This window comes from Verruconis gallopava (assembly GCF_000836295.1).
Source record: "Verruconis gallopava strain CBS 43764 unplaced genomic scaffold supercont1.4, whole genome shotgun sequence".
NCBI classification, from domain to species: Eukaryota; Fungi; Ascomycota; class Dothideomycetes; order Venturiales; family Sympoventuriaceae; genus Verruconis; species Verruconis gallopava.
The window spans coordinates 527700-549347 of NW_015622140.1; the positions used below are offsets into that span (position 1 = coordinate 527700).

At 47.3% G+C, this 21648-nt stretch overlaps 6 protein-coding genes across 7 annotated transcripts; 4 read left to right on the forward strand and 2 right to left on the reverse strand.

Moving 5' to 3' along the window:
* Positions 1-149: 149 nt before the first annotated feature.
* Positions 150-1438, forward strand: PV09_01621 (uncharacterized protein; the record flags this gene model as incomplete). The annotated part of the gene is made up of 1 exon (XM_016354538.1): positions 150-1438. The coding sequence occupies one exon, from the start codon at positions 150-152 to the stop codon at positions 822-824; it is 675 nt and encodes a 224-aa protein (XP_016217550.1). The 3' UTR covers positions 825-1438.
* A 148-nt stretch (positions 1439-1586) lies between these two features.
* PV09_01622 (uncharacterized protein) lies at positions 1587-7160 on the forward strand. Its single transcript, XM_016354539.1, has 4 exons — positions 1587-1821; positions 1872-2537; positions 2591-5290; positions 5344-7160. The coding sequence occupies exons 1-4, from the start codon at positions 1750-1752 to the stop codon at positions 7027-7029; spliced, it is 5124 nt and encodes a 1707-aa protein (XP_016217551.1). The 5' UTR covers positions 1587-1749; the 3' UTR covers positions 7030-7160.
* Positions 7161-9893: 2733 nt separating this feature from the next.
* On the forward strand, positions 9894-11373 carry PV09_01623 (uncharacterized protein; the record flags this gene model as incomplete). Its single annotated transcript, XM_016354540.1, has 4 exons — positions 9894-10239; positions 10289-10404; positions 10455-10539; positions 10586-11373. 4 exons carry the CDS (start codon positions 9894-9896, stop codon positions 11371-11373), a joined length of 1335 nt encoding a protein of 444 aa, XP_016217552.1.
* Positions 11152-12746, reverse strand: PV09_01624. 2 transcript variants are annotated; one of them, XM_016354542.1, is made up of 4 exons: positions 12395-12746; positions 11983-12333; positions 11614-11924; positions 11152-11560 (listed from the first exon to the last, which is right to left on the reverse strand). In XM_016354542.1, the coding sequence occupies exons 1-3, from the start codon at positions 12545-12547 to the stop codon at positions 11697-11699; spliced, it is 732 nt and encodes a 243-aa protein (XP_016217554.1). In that variant the 5' UTR covers positions 12548-12746; the 3' UTR covers positions 11152-11560; positions 11614-11696. The 2 variants fall into 2 exon arrangements, with proteins under 2 accessions (XP_016217554.1, XP_016217553.1); XM_016354541.1 differs by having other exon boundaries at positions 11152-11924.
* A 3574-nt stretch (positions 12747-16320) lies between these two features.
* On the forward strand, positions 16321-18145 carry PV09_01625 (uncharacterized protein; the record flags this gene model as incomplete). The annotated part of the gene is made up of 2 exons (XM_016354543.1): positions 16321-16585; positions 16632-18145. The coding sequence occupies 2 exons, from the start codon at positions 16321-16323 to the stop codon at positions 18143-18145; spliced, it is 1779 nt and encodes a 592-aa protein (XP_016217555.1).
* A 597-nt stretch (positions 18146-18742) lies between these two features.
* Positions 18743-21521, reverse strand: PV09_01626 (uncharacterized protein). Its single transcript, XM_016354544.1, has 3 exons — positions 21282-21521; positions 20925-21224; positions 18743-20853 (listed from the first exon to the last, which is right to left on the reverse strand). Exons 1-3 carry the CDS (start codon positions 21429-21431, stop codon positions 18937-18939), a joined length of 2367 nt encoding a protein of 788 aa, XP_016217556.1. The 5' UTR covers positions 21432-21521; the 3' UTR covers positions 18743-18936.
* Between the last annotated feature and the right edge of the window lie 127 nt (positions 21522-21648).

A 21648-nucleotide genomic window follows, 5' to 3' on the forward strand; every position in this document is an offset into this window, starting at 1 on the left:
GTTTTCGCGACATTATTCATTTTCCCCTTATGTCTCTTGTTTGTTATTTCAGCGCTCAGCTTCTATTTTCTTTGTTTTTCTCGTGGTGAATTTCAGATAAGTGAGAAGGGTCACAAGGGTCAGCTGCGGAAAGTCTTCCGCCTTCAACCATGGAACTTTTCGTAGCTTCACCTCACGTTGAAACGAACAACGGCGCGATACCATTGCAACATTTGAACACAATGTCAGAGAAAAAAACAGTCTCGAGTTCCGGCGACACAGATTTTCGACGCACCTGGGACAAAGCCGAGTACGCAGAACGCGCCCGCCAGAACGAGGCCAAAGCTAAAGAAGAGGCCAAGGCGCGATATGAGGCTAAACTTGCGGGCAAGAAATACGTCCGCCGGGCGTCCACGCCGCCTGATGTGCGTGAAACGCAGGCGCGCTCGGCGCGTCTAAACGTAGGCGATATGGTTGGAAAGACAATGTTAGTACCCGCTGGGGCAGCGGTCGGCAAACGAGGAAGGGGCGCAGGCTTCTACTGCGAGGCGTGCGATCTGACTTTCAAGGATAACTTGCAGCTGGTAGAGCATTACAACAGCAAGCAGCATCTACAAAACGTGGGCGAGAGTGGACAAGTCAGGCGGGCGACAGTGGAGGAGGTCAGGGAACGTCTCCGGTGGTTAAAGAGAAAGAAGGAAGAAGAGGCGAAGGAGTCGGGCGCGATTGATCTACAAGCGAGAATTGAGAAAGCAAGAGACAGAGAGGAAGAAGAAAGAGCCAGGAGGAGAGAAAAGAGGAATAGACAGAGGAGGAAGAAAGCAAAAGGGGATGATAGCGATTGAGAGTCACGAGCCCATTTCCAGGAGATTGGAACTCGTCACATAAACCGAGCCTTGAAGAGAATTGCCTTATATATATTTTGAGGCGGACTTTTTTTATCCCCTTCGAAGAGTGCTAACGCACTACTACATGGCCATTGCCACCGGGCAGCACTTTGAGGACAGAGGGGCTGCTACTCTTTGACACCAAGCCAATGCTCTAGCTGGTCCAGAATCAAAGAGGTATGCTTACGAAGTCGTTGCGGATTTCGCACCGAGTTCTGTCCTGAAGGCTAGACAATATATATCATTTTCAACGATTGCGGCGATGAAAGTCTTTGGCCGCCTCAAGGGTCGATCGACAAGTATGGCGATTGAATATTGATTCCGACTAGAACTTGACAGAATCTGATCATGGAACCAGCGGATATGAATTGCTGAGAAAGTACTGGAATTGAAGGCTCTAGAGAAGTCTTGAAATGAAGTTGAGATAATTAACAAACATTCAAAGGTTTCTCTTGAAATCGAGCATCGTGCTTGCGCTTGATCAGCGCGTATCTTAGGCATTTCTCTGTATCAAAAAGACAGCCATCTTAGCTCCTCTTGTATTAGTTAATGCATGCTTATGTTAAAAGCCGTCGAAAGCTTAACAAGTGCTGGAAGGACGCATAAGTCCGTGAATAAACGGAACAAGTTAGTGAAGCCTTGCTGGTCACGTGATGATACTTCACCCTAGCGCTTGTTTCCCGGAAACGCGCTTAACCCTATTTACGGGTTGTTTAACAACAGCCCCAATCTCATAACAACACAGCTACGCTTTGATTCGCGTCCATGTGCAGCCTGTCCCTCGTTATGTGTATAGCATAGGATCGGATCACTCTTTTCAACTTTGTTTTCGAAGAATTCCTAGCGTTTCTCACGCGTTTCGGCGCGTTCTATCACTCCCGCTATGGACGACTCGATGGATGCTTCCATCTTCGATGTTGACGGCAGCTCTGATTTTGAGCCTGCCCCAAAAACGGTGAGCACCTCCATATTTCGGCTATTGTGAACTCTCCTAACATCAGGCAGAAGGCAAAGGCAACCGCTAAGGCCGTGACAAAGAAGACCACTGCCTCATCTGCGAAGCCGAAAACAACCAAGGCTGCTGCCCCGAAGAAGCTCGCGCAGTCCAAGCTCAATATGACAACTACTAAAAAAGCCGTCCCGAAGAAGCGCAAGTCAAGCGATTCGGATGAAGAGAATTCGGATATGGATCACGACTCTTTCAACGATGACTCCCTCCTTTCTAATACTCCTCCCGCGAAGAAGTCGAAGAGCAGTACTGGCCCAAAAAAGTCAAGCGGGAAAGCTCTCCAGGAAATTGAAAATGAGAGTTTCCTCCAGTCAGCGGAAAAACCGAAGCCCGCTTCAACGACCTCTGGTGACGCCAGCGATAGATACCAAAAAATTACTCACATCGATCACATTTTGCTACGTCCTGATACCTACATTGGCTCCATAGAATTTCAGGAAAATGAGATGTGGGTGTACAATTCGGAGACTGACGCGATGGAGTACCGCAAAGTTAACTTCGTGCCCGGTCTTTACAAAATATTCGACGAAATTTTGGTGAACGCGGCCGACAATAAACAAAACGACAAGAACATGGATGAGATCAAGGTCACCATTGATCGCGAATCTGGTGAAATCAGCGTCTGGAACAATGGACGCGGCATTCCAATCGACATTCATAAAGTAGGCTTAGCAGACCTTTATTTCATACGAAGATAAGACTTACAAATCCGCAGACTGAAGGCATCTACGTACCAGAGCTTATATTCGGTCACCTTCTGACATCATCTAACTACAAGGATGACCAAGAGAAGGTCACCGGTGGTCGAAATGGCTATGGTGCAAAGTTGGCTAATATCTACAGCTTGGAGTTTACTGTAGAGACAGCTGATTCGCGGAAGAAGCAAAAATATAAGCAAACATGGACCAAAAACATGAGCGTGAAAGGCAAGGCCAAGATCACAGACGGCTACAAAGGTGAAGACTATACAAAAATTACCTTTAGACCGGACTATGCCCGCTTCCACATGGAAGGCATGGATGATGACTTCGAAGCACTTGTTAAGCGCCGTATTTATGATTTGGCAGGCACTGTCAAAGGTGTCAAGGTCAAATTAAATGGCGAGACCATCAAGATTCGGAAATTTGAGAAGTACATGGAGATGTACACCAAAGCCATTCAGAACGAGACCGGAGCTTCCGGAGAGGGCGCCGAGAAGCAGACCATTATAATTGATCGTCCTCATGAACGTTGGGAGGTTGGATTTGCTGTGTCCGACGGCTCTTTCAAACAGGTTTCATTCGTGAATAATATTGCAACTACCTCTGGCGGTACGCACGTTAAGTATGTGGCCGATCAAATCATCAACAAACTATTGGAGGTCATTAAGAAGAAGAACCGAAAAGGTGTTGCTCTGAAGCCCCACCAGATCCAGAGCCACATGTTCTTGTTCATCAATTGCCAAATTGTGAATCCGGCCTTCACTTCACAGACAAAGGAGCAACTGACGACCAAGCCTTCCCAGTTCGGCAGCAAGTTCACCGTCAGCGATGCATTCCTAAGCAAGATCGAGAAGTCCCCGATCATTCAGAATATCATGGACTTCGCCGAGCGCAAAGCTGATCAAATTCTCGCGAAGTCCGATGGCAGCAAGCGCGCGCGGATGAATAATGCTAAACTCACTGATGCAAACAAGGCTGGAACTAAGGATGGCTGGCGATGCACTCTGATTCTTACGGAAGGTGACTCTGCTAGCGGTTTAGCCCTAGCTGGTCGCGCTGTTGCTGATCCTGATTTGATCGGTGTATTCCCTCTTCGAGGTAAACTTCTTAATGTTCGCGATGCCTCTATTGCGCAGATCTCAAACAACCAAGAGATTCAGAACATCAAAAAATTCATGGGACTTCAGCATAAGAAAGAGTACACCGACACAAAGAGCTTGCGATACGGACAGCTCATGATCATGACCGATCAGGATCACGATGGTTCTCACATAAAAGGCTTGCTTGTCAATTTCTTTGAAGCTCATTATCCAAGCTTGCTTAAGATTCCCAACTTTCTCAGTGTGTTCATCACGCCTATAGTCAAGGTTTGGAAAGGTGATCCAAAACACCCGAAGGCAGAGAAGTCATTCTTCACTATGCCCGAGTACCTCAACTGGAAGAAAGAGCCTGGTCATCAGAAAGGGTGGGATCACAAGTACTATAAGGGATTGGGAACTAGCACCAACGAAGACGCCGAAGTATACTTCAGGGATCCAGATAAACATTTGAAGCTGTTCAGGCCAATGAAAGAGGAGGAGCATGCGCTCATTGACCTTGCGTTCTCAAAGAAGAAGGCTGACGCGCGTAAGAATTGGCTACGCGAGTTTGTACCTGGCACATATCTTGACATGTCGCCGAAGGAGATCACTTACGATGATTTCATCAACAAAGAGCTGATTCTCTTCAGCATGGCGGACAATCTTCGATCCATTCCCTCGGTGGTGGATGGTCTAAAGCCTACCCAACGCAAGGTACTTTACACTTGTTTCAGGCGAAACATGAAGAAGGACATGAAAGTCGTGGAGCTTGCTGGTATTGTGTCTGGTTCAACAGCATACGCCTACGGCGATGTGTCGATGCAACAAACAATTGTTGGTCTCGCGCAGAACTTTGTGGGTTCAAACAACGTGAATCTCCTGGAACCCAGCGGTAACTTCGGCTCAAGACGAATGGGTGGTGCCGATGCGGCTAGTGCTAGGTATATCTACACTCGTCCTTCACCGTTTGCTCGCCGCATCTTTCACCCAGCTGATGACGCTCTCTTGACGTACGACGAGGATGATGGCAAGCAGATAGAGCCAACCACTTACGTTCCCGTGGTTCCGCTAATCTTGCTTAACGGTGCAAGCGGCATCGGCACTGGTTGGAGCACAAATATCCCAAACTACAGCCCTCAGGATATTGTGGATAATCTTAAGCGTCGAATGAGAGGCACTTCTAAGGAAGATATGCTACCCATGAATCCTTGGTTCCGTGACTTCAAAGGTGAGGTCGAGTCAGCAGGACCCGATAAGTTCAAGTTCAAGGGTATAATCCAGCAGACGGGCGACAATGAAGTAGAAATAACTGAATTACCTGTGCGCATGTGGACGCAGGACTTCAAGGACAGACTTGAAGAGGTCATTAAGGCTGAAAAGGAGCCGTCGTGGATCAAAGACTACCTGGAATACAATACACCCACCACAGTCCATTTCGTTATCAAATTAGATGATAAACAAATGAAGGCTACTTTAGAGAAAGGCCTTGAGGATCGCTTCAAGCTCTCTACCACGATGTCTACATCCAACATGGTAGCATTCGATAGCCAAGGTCGTATTCAGCGCTATGAAACTGTGCTGGATATCATGGAAGAGTTTTATCACGTTCGCTTGAAGTTTTATGAGAAGCGTCGAGTAAGTTGTTCTGACACCTGAGAAATGCAGTAGGCGAGACTGACTTCCCGCAGCAATACCTTCTTGATGAACTGAACAAGCAGCTCGATAAGCTCACTAATCAAGCCCGATTCATCCAGATGATTATTGACGGTAAACTGGTCGTATCTAAGAAGAAAAAGTCTGTCCTTATCGACGAGCTTAAGCAGTTGGGGTTCAAGCCGTTCCCGAAAGTTGAAGACGCCAAAAAGGCCGGCGAGGACGAGGCATACGTGGAGAACGACGAATCCGAGGACGCTGAAGACGACACAGCAGTTGGGGCAAACGATTATGATTACCTTCTGGGTATGCCAATCTGGTCGCTGACTCAAGAGCGTGTCGAGCGTATCAAGAAGCAAATTGGTGACAAGGAGCATGAGATCGACGAGCTTATCAAGCTGACTCCAAAGGACCTTTGGAATAAGGACCTTGATGACTTTCTTGAGGAGTGGAATAATCAACTTGAGGAAGAAAAGTCTCGCAAGAAGAAGTTACGCAATACGGGCCGTCGCGCTTCTGCAAAATTGGGTATTGGAGCTGGTAAAGCTAAGAAGAAGGCACGCCGCGGCTCTGATGATGACTCCGATTTTGAAGTTGGCAAGAAGAAATCATCTGCCCTCAAGGCCATTCAAGATCGAGCAAAAAATCGTGGTGGATTATGGGCTAATTTCGCAGCGAATGGGCCTCCCCAAGCTGTGAAAGATGAACCTGCCCAAGCTCGCGTGACAGAAATTGTTGATGACGGTGATGACTTCATGGATATTGACAAAGTTGGCGCCCCAAAATCAGCGGAAAAAGAACATGATTCCGAAGTCGTTGCTGTAAAGTCAAAGGGTCAGTCTGCCGATTTTAAAACCAAAGCAAAGCCAGCCCCAAGAAAAGCCATGCACGCTGAGTCTGATGACTCAGATGCCTTTCTAGCCGTTGCGGCGGAAGCTGCTGCAAAAAACTCAGTTGCACGAGCCGTTAGAGCAACACGACCTAAATCTTATGTCATCGACGACAACAGCGATGACGCAGTGTCGGAGGCCGATGACAAACTTGGGGACATTAGCACTTTTCTCAAGCCGATAGGTCAGAGCACTGCTGGCTCAGGACGGACACTCTTCTCTGCTACGGCACGACCAAACAGCAGCCAGGGTTTGGCTAATCCAAAGGGAAAGACGAAGTCAAAGTCACCTGTTGACTCTGATGGTGGAGTAGATGACACTGATTATGCAATGTTGCTCAAAGGTTCACCACGCCGTCCAGTTGCGCCTCCAGCCAATGACGCATTTGGGGTGAGTGAGGACGACGAAGACACCTTGGGTCTTCCTGCTTGTAAGCCAACCATGACGAAGGCAAAAGCACCAGCTTCAAAAGCTGCCCCAGCTCCTAAGCTGGTGCCTAAGAAGCCTGCGGCAAAGAAAACTGCTGTCTCCACGGCTCCAAAGGCCATACCTCTGTCTCCAGCTGCAAAGGCATATGCTGCTAAGCAGGCCAAAGGCACTGCGTCAAAACCATCAACTAAAGGGAAGGCAACGAACCTGGATGATAATGATGATGAGATAGAGGACATTGCAAACGACATTTTAAGTGATGAAGACGTGGAGGTCGCTCCGGTCAAAAGGCCTGCACGGCGGGCAGCCGCGTCAAGGCCAAAGTATACCATTACAGCGGACAGCAGTGAAGACAATGAGAGCGATGAAGAGTATTATGATGACAACGACGACAGTGACTAGTTTGAAAGCTGGAACCAAAATTGCTATGGAAGAAATGTACCATATGAGAGAAATATTTAGGGCGGTCCACGTGTAAGGTGTTCATTTTAGCATAAGTAATGACCGATATACTTAAGTTATGATGCCGCAAGCACCCTCTCTTCTCTCAAGTTATTCTATGAGTCGATACAGCACTTGACTCTGTTGAAGGTCTAAGTTCTGACCTTGACCAATGCCTCCAACCTTTTACCTTGATCACAGGACCTGGCTGCTCTCAGGTTCTACATGCCAGGATAAGCGTTGTGCTACGAAGCTGTCAAATTATGTGGCGCTTTAGAAGAGCACGTTCCTGCAGCGTCTTCTTAGGATTGAAGCTAGCGGTTGTCGCCATCCGTACTGGCCCTGGCTATGATCCGGTTCGGCGGAAGGCTGCAGTTTTCCCGTCCACCGCCTTCGTTTAACCGATTTTGGTGTGAGGCTGGCAACAACCGCCTAAGACGAGACGTGTTTGCATGTATGCTGACGTGTTGCTTCGCTTGGAAGAGGTATCAAGAGGATGCGTCGAGTTGATCAGGTCCCAAAACTCCGCCTCGGAGAATGCGAATAAAGCACAGTGATTCGCGCTACTGACATCCGTTTGCTCAGGCGGAGACCTGTCATACATGCACATCATCTAGCGTTCCCGGCTAAGTGCGGAAGATATGTCTTTGGCATGCCTATCAATCCGCCGATTGACGCAAGGCTTGAGATGCTGAGTTCAGCACATTCCTGCTTCGATAATGGGGATAATGTAAAGTACGGAGATTTGTTTGGAGACAGCGCTCTATTGGATGAGCAAGATCGGCTTGAACATTATCTGGATACCCAGAATACAAGGGAACCTTTGGCAGAGAATGGACGTATATGTCTTATCAGAGATATGTTGGATTCCTTGACCGACGCTAACACTAAGCTTCAAAAAATACGGTGAAGGCATTTGTATGAGGCTATCATAAAGACGAGAGACTAATTTGAACTATTCTGCAGAGACGAAACATATTTATAGTTCTCTTTGTTCAGAGAGATTACCGTCGTAACCAGTGAAATAGATTGCCTCTCTCTTAACATGTCTCCTTATCCAAAGCCAAAAAAGCTCTGATTTTGCATGCAGAAAATTAAGTGCAGTTCAATCATCGCTCGCATTCCAATCTACTCAAAAATGTCGAATTTGGCATTGAACCTGAAATAATCAAAGGCCCAAATAATATCTTGCCATCGATGATCAGTTTTGGAGCCGTGAATTCTGTTTGAAGACTCAACATCCCTACAAGGTGTGGCCAACGCAGCTGTCCGCTTGCCGAATTTTTTTGTCTCCAGTCATTTACCAAAATCTTCGTTTGTTACGTCGCATCAACCCAGCCAACGAGAATCAACCGAGCCCGCAAACCATCAGATGATAGGACCATCTTTCAGCTCTCCGGTAGTGCAAGCCCGGCTGAAGAAAGCCGGCGTTGGACTGTTGATATTGTCGAAGCTTATGAAGCCATTGATAAAAAGCACTTCCAAATGCTAATTCGGTACATGGTTCCCAGGAGCACAATTCTTCCTATCTAGGAGTTTCGAAAATTCCTCGTGACAACATCGCCTCGCATGTTGTTGGGAATTATGTGTGCCGCGTTCTTGAAGAGACTCGCGAGACTGATGTTGTCAACACCGATCAGCATGTCTTGTTTGTAGGACGATATATATGCATGGTGGCGGTCACCTACTTGAAGTTGCTCTCAACACATTTGCTGATGCATGTATATCTTCATCGGGATATTGCAGCAAGACTTTCGACAATGAAAAGTGTACGAGTAAATGTAGCTTCTACAGAGACATACCAATCTTGACTGTTACATGCCTCCTAATACAGAGTTTTTCTCAGTGAGAATAAGGGTATAGAGTCGACTGTCTGGTAGATGCAATGCCCAAGCGAAGACATTGGAGCGTTTCATGTTCCTCATCTTAGGATCCATTCGTGACCAGTCTGAAAGGTTGACCACACCGACCAAGAAATCTTCCTCCACCGAGACCCTCAACGGGTGGCTTCGTGACCGTATGAAGCCGCTGCAAGTCATACCGCCTCTAGTATGACGAATAGGCATACCCAATCACTCGGGCCCTGGATTTCAATCACATCCAAGTTTCATGTTCATATCAACTCGCTTGACCAAGAGATTCATTGCCAGGCTGCATAAATACCATCAACCACTCAAAATTCTCAATCTCGCTGCTGGCCAAATGATCAAGTTGACTGCGTTAGTCAACCCTTTTCGTGACAGGCAAGCGGACTAACGATGACGACAGAGAGCAAATAAGGTCTACGATTCGTCAGAACATCAAGTGTATCTTGGTCAACACATTTCTTGTCTGTATGTTTGTGTCTTCATAATACGCTGTTGAATGTACTTACAGTCATAGATGATCACACTGACGCTTTCTTGATATTATTGACAAGATTCATAAGGATAAACGTCTGCACAAAGCTGTCAGCAACATCGACATAAGATCTTTCGCCCTCCCGATTCAGTTGGCTCGTATATGCTGAAACATACACACTATACTGTATCGCCTTATCGTCGATCAACGATTATCAAGCAAATTTGTTCTAGTCGTTTGGTTTGGAATATTTGGCAAAAACCTAACTCTGTTACCTCGTGAGCATGCCCCTCGTTCGCAAACAAGATCTTAGCGTACTTATCTAGTAATCCGCAGACTAAGTATATTTGGCTGGCCAGGTTAACATCTACGTGCTTGTCAAACTTCGCCTCATAGAGGTTGTACACAACATATTAAGTCAAACCGCTTCCAGATCAAGTTGTCAGTATCATCTTTCACGAACAGAGCTTGCCAGCCTGTCGACTATGAAGGTGGAAGAACTTCTTAACCCATCTCCCACAGAGGAGCCAGCGGATTCGATAACTCAACCACCTCAGCCAGCAGCGTCCACCTTGCAGACACCAGCACTGACTACTCACAAACCATATAAGAACAAGATGCCTAAAGATGCCCCAATATTTCGTAAAGGACCAACTAAGGGCGACGTGTTATTTCCTCCGCATGAGGCAGAAGACGATGACGAGCTAGCAAAGCATTATGAGCATTTTCATATATATCCACGTGGCGAGATTGCGCAGCATTGCCACCATATCCCTTATAGCTCGGATAAGAAAACATTCCTAAGTAAAACCGGCAGAGACGCATTTGAAGGTGGAAGTTCAGATGAATGTGACTGATTAGGCGCTGACCATCACCGCAGTATTTCAGTATACATTCAGACTTCCAGGTGAAGACCGGGAATACGTTGTCATGTGGGACTACAATATCGGACTCGTCAGGATCACACCCTTCTTCAAGTGCTGCAAGTACTCCAAGGTGCGAACAACTCGACTTTGGTTTGGTCTTTACTGACAAAGTCTCATCAGACAACGCCTGCGAAAGTACTGAACGCGAACCCTGGACTGCGAGATATTAGCCATAGTATAACCGGAGGCGCTTTGTCGGCACAGGGTGAGTTTCGAACCTCTGACATTAGTCGCACGACTTATCATGCTAGGGTATTGGATGCCATTCGCCTGCGCGAAGGCAGTTGCGGCCACGTTTTGTTTCCATATTCGCTATGCGCTTACGCCTCTCTTTGGCAAGGACTTTGCAGATCTTTGTGTACGTCCAACTGATGCAACATTCGCCAATTTCAAGATCGACAGCTCCATCATCAAGGCTTGCACAATTGAGACCCAGCAGTGGCTTCAGCGGGCCGACGCACACATAACACCAGGCTCTTCATGCGAGCAGTCTGAGACCCCTGGCACTTCAAGAGTAAATGTACCGTCTACTTCACTTAAGAGGCCCAAGCCACGGCTTCCCAAAATTGCTACTTCACCAGAGAGTGGCTACGGCACAGATAGTGAATGGAGTGACTGCGCCCATGACATATCGCCAAGATCGACGTGGCAAGCGGTCAATAAACCACGGGATGGACAGAAAGACGCTGTCGAAGTCAACGCAGCTGAAACTCTTCTCCTTCTGTCCTCACCAAAGACTAAGACACCTCAGATGCTTGTGGTTCCAGCGAACACAATTAGCGTCAAAGCTTCAAGCAAGAAAAACAATTGCAAACGTTTACACGATGAGCTCGAGCACGTTTCCGATGAGAAACAATCACCTCACAAGCCAGGGTTGTCGATTAATAGGGAACGGATCGAACATGGAGTACCAGATTCAAGAGCTGCTCTGGTGCTCTTGCAATTCCGAGCACGTGGAGCAACTATCTGTACGGTCGTTGAAGACAAACACCGAGAGAAGCGTCAGCGAAGGAACTCTGTGCCCCATCAGATTCCATAACATGTCAACTCAGTTTGGTAGCGTACACGATATACAGGAGCAACATTCATGTAAGCAAAGAACAATTGGAACTGGGATTAATGTACAACAAACTGCAATGATCGGAATTGATTTCGTTAATTGTTAATGCCTTTGGCTGGAGAGCATGGCGGGCTTACTCGACATCAAGATAAGACCATACTATTGACTGTAAATTCAAGATTAGCGCACATAGAACAAAAAATTGACTGTACCACTCGCAGTAATAAAACATAGCAAGAGCATTAATCGTTAAATCCTTGGGACGTCAAACTTTAAGGAGATTGGCATAAAGACAAAAAGCTTTACTTGGCCCCGTTGCTAGTGGCTGCCTTCATTTTTTCGATACGAGCTTTGGTTCCGGCAATAACCTTCTCCTCATCCCAGATTTTGAGGACGCTTGGTTGCTCAATAGTTGCCTTGGCCCACTTGGAGAAGTTGGGAAGCTGATCGAGGCCAGTCTTGACGGAGGTGGGCAGTACACCAGCGCCAGACAGAGCAAATATACGAAGAAGGAAGGGTGCTACGTTAGCCTATATCATTCGCTTATCAGTTTGTGATTTCATCAGAGATATATGGATCCACACGTACTTCAACGAGTGTCAGCTTCTTACTCCCCCCGAAGAAAGGGTCGGCATCGGCGAGCAGAGGCTCAATTTCCTTTTTGACTGCAGCGACCCATTCCTGAGCCTTAGCCTGCCTCTCCTCTTCAGTAGTAGCGCGAAAGATAGAGAACATGAAGCTTCCGATCTTAGTGCTCCATGTGTCAATGAAGAAGTTCACGCGAGCTCGTGCGAGCGCTGCATATGAAGAACTATTGGATGCTGGTAGCAGATGGCTGGGGTGAATATCGGCAAGAAATTGTGTGACGATGGCAGACTCGGTAATGACCGCATTGCTGATCTGATCGTCGGAGTACTTGATCGAAGGGACGAGACCGCGCTGTTGTAGGTCAAATAGATTAGCGAGCAAACCTAGCTGATAAGTAGGCCGGGCTGCGCACAGGATTGATCTTCAGATACCACGGCTCCCGTGGCTTGTCAAGGTCAATAACAACCTCTTCGAAAGGAAGACCAAGCTCCTCGAGAGTGATATGCGCGCGGTGCGCATAGGGACATCTATGGTTGGTATAGAGGGTAATTTGCGGTGGCGCCATGATGCTGTAGCCAGGCAATCTTGTCCGCGCGTGTTTCGCCGAAGCTCAGGACTCGACGACCAATTTCGTTAGCCGATACTCTGTTCGGCTTTCTGATATATACCCGTAAGCCTCTTTCGCCTCAAGCACAAGATCCGCCGACCCAAAAGCTTCGGTCGAACATGATTATTAATTCGAAAGCGCTCATCGCGATTTGTGCGGTGGGCCTGTCCCGACCTTCTTCGTCCCTGGAGCTCACTAGTCCGGCAAGAATGACGAGATCCGGTCGCCCTCACCCTTCTCGGAAGCAACAGGTCCGAGCCAACCCACTGTATTCAACGCTCACGCTTGGCTTTTATAATCCTCCTTTGCGCACACACGCCCAAAAGGATCCACGAAGGACGCAGCTGGCTTGGGCGTACAAGACGCGCTAGACGTTGTGTCAAGCGTTCATCTCTTGGACAACAGTCCGTGTCTTAAAATGAGGATTACTAATTCACAGCACCTCCTTTGGACGAAAGCGATGCCTGGAAAGGATCCACGGCCGTGCTGGTTAATTGTGAAAAGCCAGCTCGGAATATGCCAAAGCTTCAAGCGGTCCTCGCGTTCGTGGACCAGTTAGAACATTGACGTATATATCTTCCCGTACGAGCTTGTCATGCAACTAAGGCTTAAGAAGTCCATTAGTATCGGCAGATTTGACTGGGCTCGATCACAGCTAAAGCAGATTGGAAGTGTGATTTTTGAACATGAGGAGCTTTTGCGTCTGCTCAGTTTGATCCTAAGCACATTGCTGTACCGTTTATCCTTGTCTAGAGGCGTTGTATCGTGGCTACAGGAGGATCCCCTGTGCACCACACGAAATGAATGAGCCCGTAAGAGAACACTGCCATCACGCCTTCTGCTCTTAGGTAAAGAGTCCCATAGGCAAGTCTAAAGAACTTTTGCGGCCCAGCGATCCATAGTCTCTCCCGCAACATAGCAGGACATGTACCAAAACCGATGGAACTCCTATTTTTCGAATCAAAGGTCGCTTGTTCAACTCTTCAGAGGCTGGGCCTGAATTGAATCCTAGAGCCTTCCATGGGACGGATTTTTTATTCTCATACACCTTCCACGATACTTGGGCTCCGGTAGGGTGGTACATCTGTAATGCAGGCAAGAGCTTGGATCAAAGGGAATAATGCCCCTAGATGGAGAAATGGCCTGATTGGGAATCTTGACACGAATAGTAATCATATATCACGGGAGCGGCACAGTGAACACTGAATGCGGAATTCTGGGAGCTTGAGACAAGCCATCCGTGCTCATGCATGACCTTCCCACGGCAAGGCGTCAAATCTCTCTCCAAATATCTTCAGGAGTTTCACAATACAGGTTTTCCTTCCTCGGCACTGCCCTATTTTTGCGTCCCAAGCTCTTTATTCTCGGTCTTTCTCATCGTCTCTTGAAGTTGCACAGCCGTATATCACGTATCACTCACATTCGATAACTTGGCCAACACGATACTACCGAGAGTACCGAAAAGCCTCTCCAGAGCTGTTTTGTTGATTTCATAATTGTCATCAATAATAGCTTCCAAATCCAAAGCTTGCCCTGTTAAGCGGTTGGCGCAATCTAGCGACATGATTCCGGTTTGTGCTCGCACTTTAGTCGACAGGCTGGCTTCTTTCGGATGCTCGATTATTGATTCCTAGGCTTAACTCTTTTCATCTTATAGCAGCCTGGCCTCCCTATATTACGCTCGAAGGGCGATCAGCGTCATGAAATCGGAGTTTCTCCCTAATCAATTCAGCATCCGTCCTGATGAAGCCGTGTATGTCCATCGTACGCGATGCAGCTGTTGAGTGAATGCCTCTTGCTTTCCATGAAAAATTTGACGGACACGCATGTGGCGAAAGTCCCTTGTTAGCATGGAACATGAGCAGTCTTGCCTAAAATATATGATTGCAGACGCTCGAGACCACGCTGGTAATCATCATGAGCTTTCGAATCACAACGTTTATTAATGCCAGTCGCGGTTTGGTTACTGAGTGCTACGAGATGTTCAGAACAAGAACCAAGTCGATGATACTTGTTTCTACTTCGCAAGTCCTAGTTCTTCTGTCAGCACACCGTCTGTCATACTTTGGTCGTGTTCTCGATCCTAATTCTCGAGTAGCACACATTTCGCAGAAAGAGGAACATCTTACTTCCAGCATCCGGCACTCATCATATTTCATGCAAGCGAGCATTTAGCTACTCATTATTCTTATATGAAAAACTTTCTGGGGGTTTTCATTGTCAAGATTTGTATTTGCAAATCGTGCAAAGCGTTGAGAAACACGTAGAGACTTCTGTCAATGACTCTAAGCTCAGCTCCTGGTGGTCAAAATTTCCGAAAAAAAGGTAAAGGAGATCTTCTTCCCAAGAATCTGGATCAGGATACTTATGTCACTGGCACGCTTGCGTTATTGGAGAATTCAAAAGCCTAGACTCCAAAAGCGACGATGTTCGTGAGATGGTTAAGTTCCTTACAGTTGTTAGACATTGAAGTCCTCCAGATAGAGAGCTTCAGGAGCCCACTGACCGTGCTACTCACTGTCATGACGGCTCTTAGCCCTCGAGAACTGGTGCTGGCGTAATGGGCTCAATTATACCTGTCAATTCTGAGCGACTATGCTTCTCCATCACTTGTTGAAGCCTGAGTTAGGTCTTGCATTTTCTATTGACTGGCACCCCCAACCATTTATACAGGACCTATGTCAAGCTAAGCTATTATTTCAAAGGTATGACTTAAGCCCTGACGAGTTCTGCAATGGCATACATCAACTTCTAATGATGTTTGGACGCGATCCAGTTATCAAACTGCTGTCCAGTCATATCATTCGTCACTCGCTTCGATTTACATTATCATCAGTTACTAGAAGGCTGGACAACGAAGGAAGTTTCGAGGGATTGTGTCACTTGAAATGGCAAAATCTATGCGAATAAACGCCTGGCCCTATTTTGCTTTTCGTAAAGTGGACAAGTCACTATCTCGATAAGCTTTCAGTTGGCGTATATCGGCTCAATGGCCACGCTCGAAAAGTTCAAATGAATCTTTTACAGTTTTTGAAAAAAAAATCTTAGAAATTTACTGGATTGTCTTGCTTAATGATCACACGTGGTGCTCTTTTTTCAGGCGATGTCTCTGGGCCAGCATGCTAGATCTAGAGGCATGACAAGTTTGCGTGACTTAGGTTTTAATCGGCTAATGAGGGAGCAAGTCATCGACAAAGTTGCGAAGATAGATGAGTCCACTGCCCCTTATTTCTTACTCACATGATTGTACAGTCCAAGAAGGTCGTTAGGTTTCAGAATCACTAGAGTCTCCTGACCACCAATACTTCCTCAATTACGTATCGTGGAGCTAATCTCTAGATTTCTTCCACGCTGTCTTTCTTCATGGAAGCATATGGTGGTCATTCCGGACTCACCGCCTTGTAGCAAGGCTGCGTTTGGACGGCGTGAATAGCCATCTTATGCCTCCATATGACTCTTTGGTATCCGCTTTAAGTACGGTTCCTTCTTCGATCCTCATCTTCTTTCTATTGAAACCATATAGGTTGCGCTAACTCACACAACACTCTAAGCTCCTCCTTTAAAACCGTCTAACAGTACACGACAGACCATAAGTCTCCTCAACTGTCGGTCGAACAGCTCTAGTTCATTAGAATCTCTGAGAGAGCTGTTATCTTCCAGCAACATCGTGTGCACACTTTCATAATTGCAATAAATACCTCCTAAATTCCTTGAACCAGGCTACCGCAAGTATGTCAGATCAAAAACCGCGATCCTCAAGCCGTTTTGATGGCCGCGTTATCTCCACTGAATCTCTTGGGACAGACAAGGAAAGTCTCACATTTGGATGGACAGTCCTTAATGCTACGAGATTGTCTCCTACGATGTTCAGACCGTCTAACATCGGTACCCAACATCGTATAATGGGAGGCATCAAAGTCAACGGCCCAGACTTTATGCCATCGGAGAGTGCATTGCGTTCTACTCTTGATCGCGAGCCGCCCCTGAAACCGGCCAGTGAGTTTCCACCATTTCTTGAACTTTAGCAAACTGATCTAACCAGTATCTGGAGCTTCTGAAAATCCAGACATGCCAAATGTTCAAGACTCAAACGCCGTGAACAGTACGTTCGGATATTCGTCTGGCGCTTTAGACCTGCTTACCACCGCAGCGGCCGTTGTAGAGTCAGTAAATACCCAGGAAAAGCCAGAAATACCTCATCTCTATGAAAAAGAGGCCTTTAGAAAAGCTCCTCCTGATCCTTCGTTGCGCAGATTGGCGGACGCTATTGCGGATCTTGACATAGATGACGACGATCGCAGTGAAGTTTTTCCCCACAATTTCAACTACGAGAGGCACACAACCCTAGAACTACTCCAATCTTGTTTTAATCCATCTAATCCTCAAATAACTATCCACCCGGCTGACCTTGAAGACATTGACGGCGGCGATGATATGGAAAAGCTAACAAATTTGCTACGTGCGTTGAAAGATGCAGCAACTATTGGCTACATCGCGGCGTCGAGAATTGATAACAAATCAGGCAAAGGTTCGAATATCAAGGCGCAAAATAGGAAATGGAATATTGAATGGGACAAAATCTTGGATGACCAAGAACTTCCTCTTATGAAGGCGGCTGTTGCTGTGGGCTATAGGGTAGCGAAACGCAACGAGCTAGCAAAGCAGGGTCAAGTTGATCAGTTTTTTGTCTGTGAGCGTGGTTCAGGTACTGTCTCTGGCTGCACTCAGAATCAGTATCGTCGCGATGCTCATCGTTCCGGCATCTCAGACTACTTTGGGCGCAACAAGAAGGCTACGAAGTTTATGTCCGGACTTCCTAACTGGTGCCGTAAGGACTATCAAAATCAGTCCTACCTCGACGAGAGTTGGCAAAGACAGAAACGTCACATCATTATTGCTACAATCGACAATATCGAAAAACAAGTTCGTAGGGATGGCAAGTCCAATATTACCTTCACGATCAAGCTTCGCTCTCGAGACCAACAACGTGTAGTCGAAGAAGCCACTGGCAAAGGTGTCGGCGCTCCTCAAAAGAACAACAAGCGGCCCGCAGATCTTGACGTTCTTAAGTATATTCACAAGGAGTTCTGTGGACAGAACAAATCCGTGGAAGATTGCAAGAATCTCGTCCAGTGGGCATATGCAGACTACGAAAAAAAACTAATCAAATGGAAAGAAGGCAAGTCAGAGAAGCAGATCAAGAAATATATCAAAGAGACAGGCCCTAAGTATGTGGAGTTCCAACTACTCCCTGAGTGGGAAAAGCTTTATACGGAAGAGGAACTTGGACGTAATATATACCGCAGTGGAGATCAAGGTATCGAAGGTAAGGAAGAAGAAGAAGAAGAAGAAGAGGAGGAGGAGGAGGAGGAGGAGGAGGAGCAAAGGGCGAATGATCCTGAAGATGATAACAATTTTTGCGGTCGAAATGCACCATCTCCTGGCAAGGGTAAGAATACGGCCAAATCTAGCATAAAAACGCCAAAACGTGGCCACAAGAACGACGAAGACAATGAAGAGCAGCAAGAGTTACCTCGTAAGAAGCTGAAGAAGTGAGATCTTCTCTACTTCCCTCGTACGTCGTCGGATCGGCAGTCACAGCTATTCTAATTTTTATAGTATTCCACACGAGAGGATCTTCAATTAGTCACCATCTCGCTTTTCGGACACTTTGTAATGGAGAAGTTTCTCCTTTCAGCCAAGGATATAACGAATTAATGCTCACAGATATTTGGGTGCAATTTGATTTTACTGGACTGGGGATATTCTTGAAACAAATAACAAGTTTTGTGGGTTTTCTTTCGTGCTCAACAGGTACATAAATAGCGAACATCGATATATATATATATATATATACATGTGTGTGTGTGTGTGTGTGTGTGTGTGTGTGTGTGTGTGTGTGTGTGTGTGTGTGAGAGAGAGAAAGACTGTCAGAGTTTCTGCCCACGCTTCCACAACAAGTTCTAACAATTTGACTTAAGATTGTGCTCTCGCATTAAGCAGCAAGTTCTTGGCAATGGCTAATTACATAAATGCTATGCACCAGATCGCATTGAACTATGATCAAAATAGAGTGGAGATTCTTTCCCGATGTGTTTGAGCAACATCTGCGGAAATCCTGTCAAAGGGCTCATGAATTTTGATCTTGCACGCAATGAAATATAACCAAGTTCATATCCGAACGATTAGGGTTTCGTTCAATTCGTTGCAATTCCGCTACACGTATCTAGAAGCCAAGGGACTATGCATCCAAGGCACTGATGTAAACCAGAACGCCAAACCATGCACAACTAAAGGCCACTAAGCAAAAAAGCGGCATGCTAGCGATTAAGAAGCTAGTAAAGTCATTATGGAGCACACTCAATTCCTTCCAAAGACCTCAACGCCCGTCCACCTTCCTGCTCAAAAAGCATGACTAAACTCTCACACTCCCTCCTCAACCTCTCCTCTCCGATGGATGCATTCCACCGCACCCACTGTTCGACCGTCATCTTTCTCTCGTCCTGCCCCAGTACCCGTCTTACTCTTTCCACAACTTCCTTCAACGCTTTGGAAGACGTGAGGTGCTCAAAGTCAACATCCGGCATGTTTAGCGTGTTTTCCTTCTCCATACTGAGCCCATAATTGCGTTTGACAGGGGAGTTCAGGAAAATGTTCTCCAAATCTATGGGTGACCAGGGAAGTATGCTTTTCAGGCCACCACCACCGATAACGCGTTTGGAAGGACTGAGTTGAAGATTAGAGCTGGGTGTACCTGAAGCTAGAGGTTGGCGTTGTACAGAAAGGGGCGGACGTGTAGAAGGAGGACGCGAAGACGGAGGTCTGTTCTCTGCATCCGAAGAGTTTGGAGACGAGATGGGCGTCGTAGCTTTGTTGGATACAGCACGCTCGGCGGATGAAGTGGGAGGTGCAAGGATAGGGCGGCTGGACGCAATACTTTGGTGAGTTCGAACCGGGGTAGGTGTTGATGGCGCGGGAGATGCTTCTCCAGGGCTATATTCTGGTGTGCCTGTGATAGGTGCGTACGGATTGATGGGATTGACAAGAGACTCGGCGAAGTCAAACTCCTCCTCACGCTCCTCTGCAAGTAATTGAACGTTTTGCTCTTCCCCGGTTTGATCGTTCATTTCAGGCTCAGGCTCAGTGTTAGCAACCTTTGCGCCCTTCTTGCCTTTAGGTGCCTTTGACTGAACCTGGGACATAGATCTTACGTGCTGTTCGGGCTCGATTATATCTGAACATAGCGGTTGAGATGCATCTTGCGATTGGACTTCGGCAACAGCGGGTTTTGGCTTGCGTCCCCGCTTTGGTCTCGCCTTCTGGGTCTCCGAATCCACTGGTTCTTCACTTGGCGCGATGGACGTTTCCACCTTCAGTGCGCCATCGCTAGTTCTCTTTACACCACGGGCTGGCCTTCCTGAGTGCTGTGTGGGCATAATGCTGGCATCAACTGCGGCCTGCAGCTCGGAGTGCAACTGGCTTTCGTCTTCGCTCATCCTCGCTTGCTGCTTACCTGCTACTGCTGCTGGCCTGCCTCGTGTTGGTCTTTTGTTTTCGCTCGCATTCAACGTGTCTTCAATGGGAATAGGCTTTTCTGACTTGCTTCCTTTCCGGCGCGTCTGTCTCTTCGGCTGTTCTTCTATTACCGTGGGGTGTTCTATCTGAGCAGACTGATCTGTGTCCAATTTTGAAGATTCTTCCACGGCAGCTGCCTTCTTGCTTCGGGTCGTCTTTCGCGTAGGCTTCACAGTGTTATCCGCCATCGAAGCCTCCTCGATATGACTGGGCGGATCAGTCTCCATGACCAAATCATCGACCGGTGCGGCAGCCTTCTTGCCACGTGTGCTTTTCTTAGGACCTCTCATCGATGCCTTCTTCTTACCCTTTCCAGTAGTCGAGCCAACCGTAGCATTTGTTGCTGTCGTTAATACGCTATCTTCCTCTGCAGCAGGTTCATCCAGATCGCCAAGTGAGAGCTGTGTCGGTGCTTCTGACGCAATTGAGATGACCGACTGCGTTGATAATCGCGACGCTTTTGAGCCTCTAGATGCGCGTGCTTTGCCTTTCCGTCCTTTTGCTTGTTTTCGCGCGTCTGCCCATTCATCAACTAGAGTGAAGAACGGACAGTCAGGACATCGTTTTTGGTGTTCAGCATAGGGGTCATCTTTCGGCTCCCAGCCGTCCAGTGAGAGGTTGCAGTACATGCATGTCACGCCATCATCGTACTCGGGGCTTGGATCATATGTCCAACCAGCAGCCACCATCTAAACACCCCATCATCAGCACATAGACTTCCTGAATTCTCCTTAGCAGAGATGTTCAATTGGAAACGCACTTTTGCAATTTTCGGCTTCCAGCCTTTTCGCGACTCATACGGCCAGTTTTCGCCAAAAGTATGGGTCCGAGCCTGTACAAATTGTTCGCTCAATGGATCTGCGTCGACTGTCTCGCCATTGTTGAATTTGCGCTGTATCGAAACATTCAGTGCCCACCCGCAACTGGGCGAGTGCTTCAGATGCTCTTCGATTGGATCATCGCCCTCCTCCCAGCCATCCAGCTTGACGTGGCAAAGAAAACATTCGCAATTGTCTTCGGATTCAGCACTCGGCCGGTAGAAGAAGCCAGCGCGCGCGAGCTACATATACACTTAGACGACATATATATGCCACGATATGGACAATCTGTTACTCACGTCATTGGGGAGAGGATTGCTATGCGGCCACGACACGGCACTTGGGCCCTTCTTCTTCGTCGACGATGCGCGTCTCTTGGCGAGATGATGTGGTTGCGCAAACGTGTCAAGTCGACCTTGGAATGTGTTGATGCCGTCCGGAATGGACATTTTGAAGAAGGCACGGCAGCGAAGCGTACGCGTTGTTGGCGCCTTATCCTTCAGATGTGGGCGGTATACAGAGAAGCTGGTGTTGTTTACCCGCCAAGCTTCACACAAAACATGGGGACGTATGGGCGTGGTCCGTTCGCACTAGTCCGCATACGGAAGGCTCGCAGCTGCAAGCTCTCCACGTGTTGCGTCTTGAAGCGAGCCCGGACTTTATGAA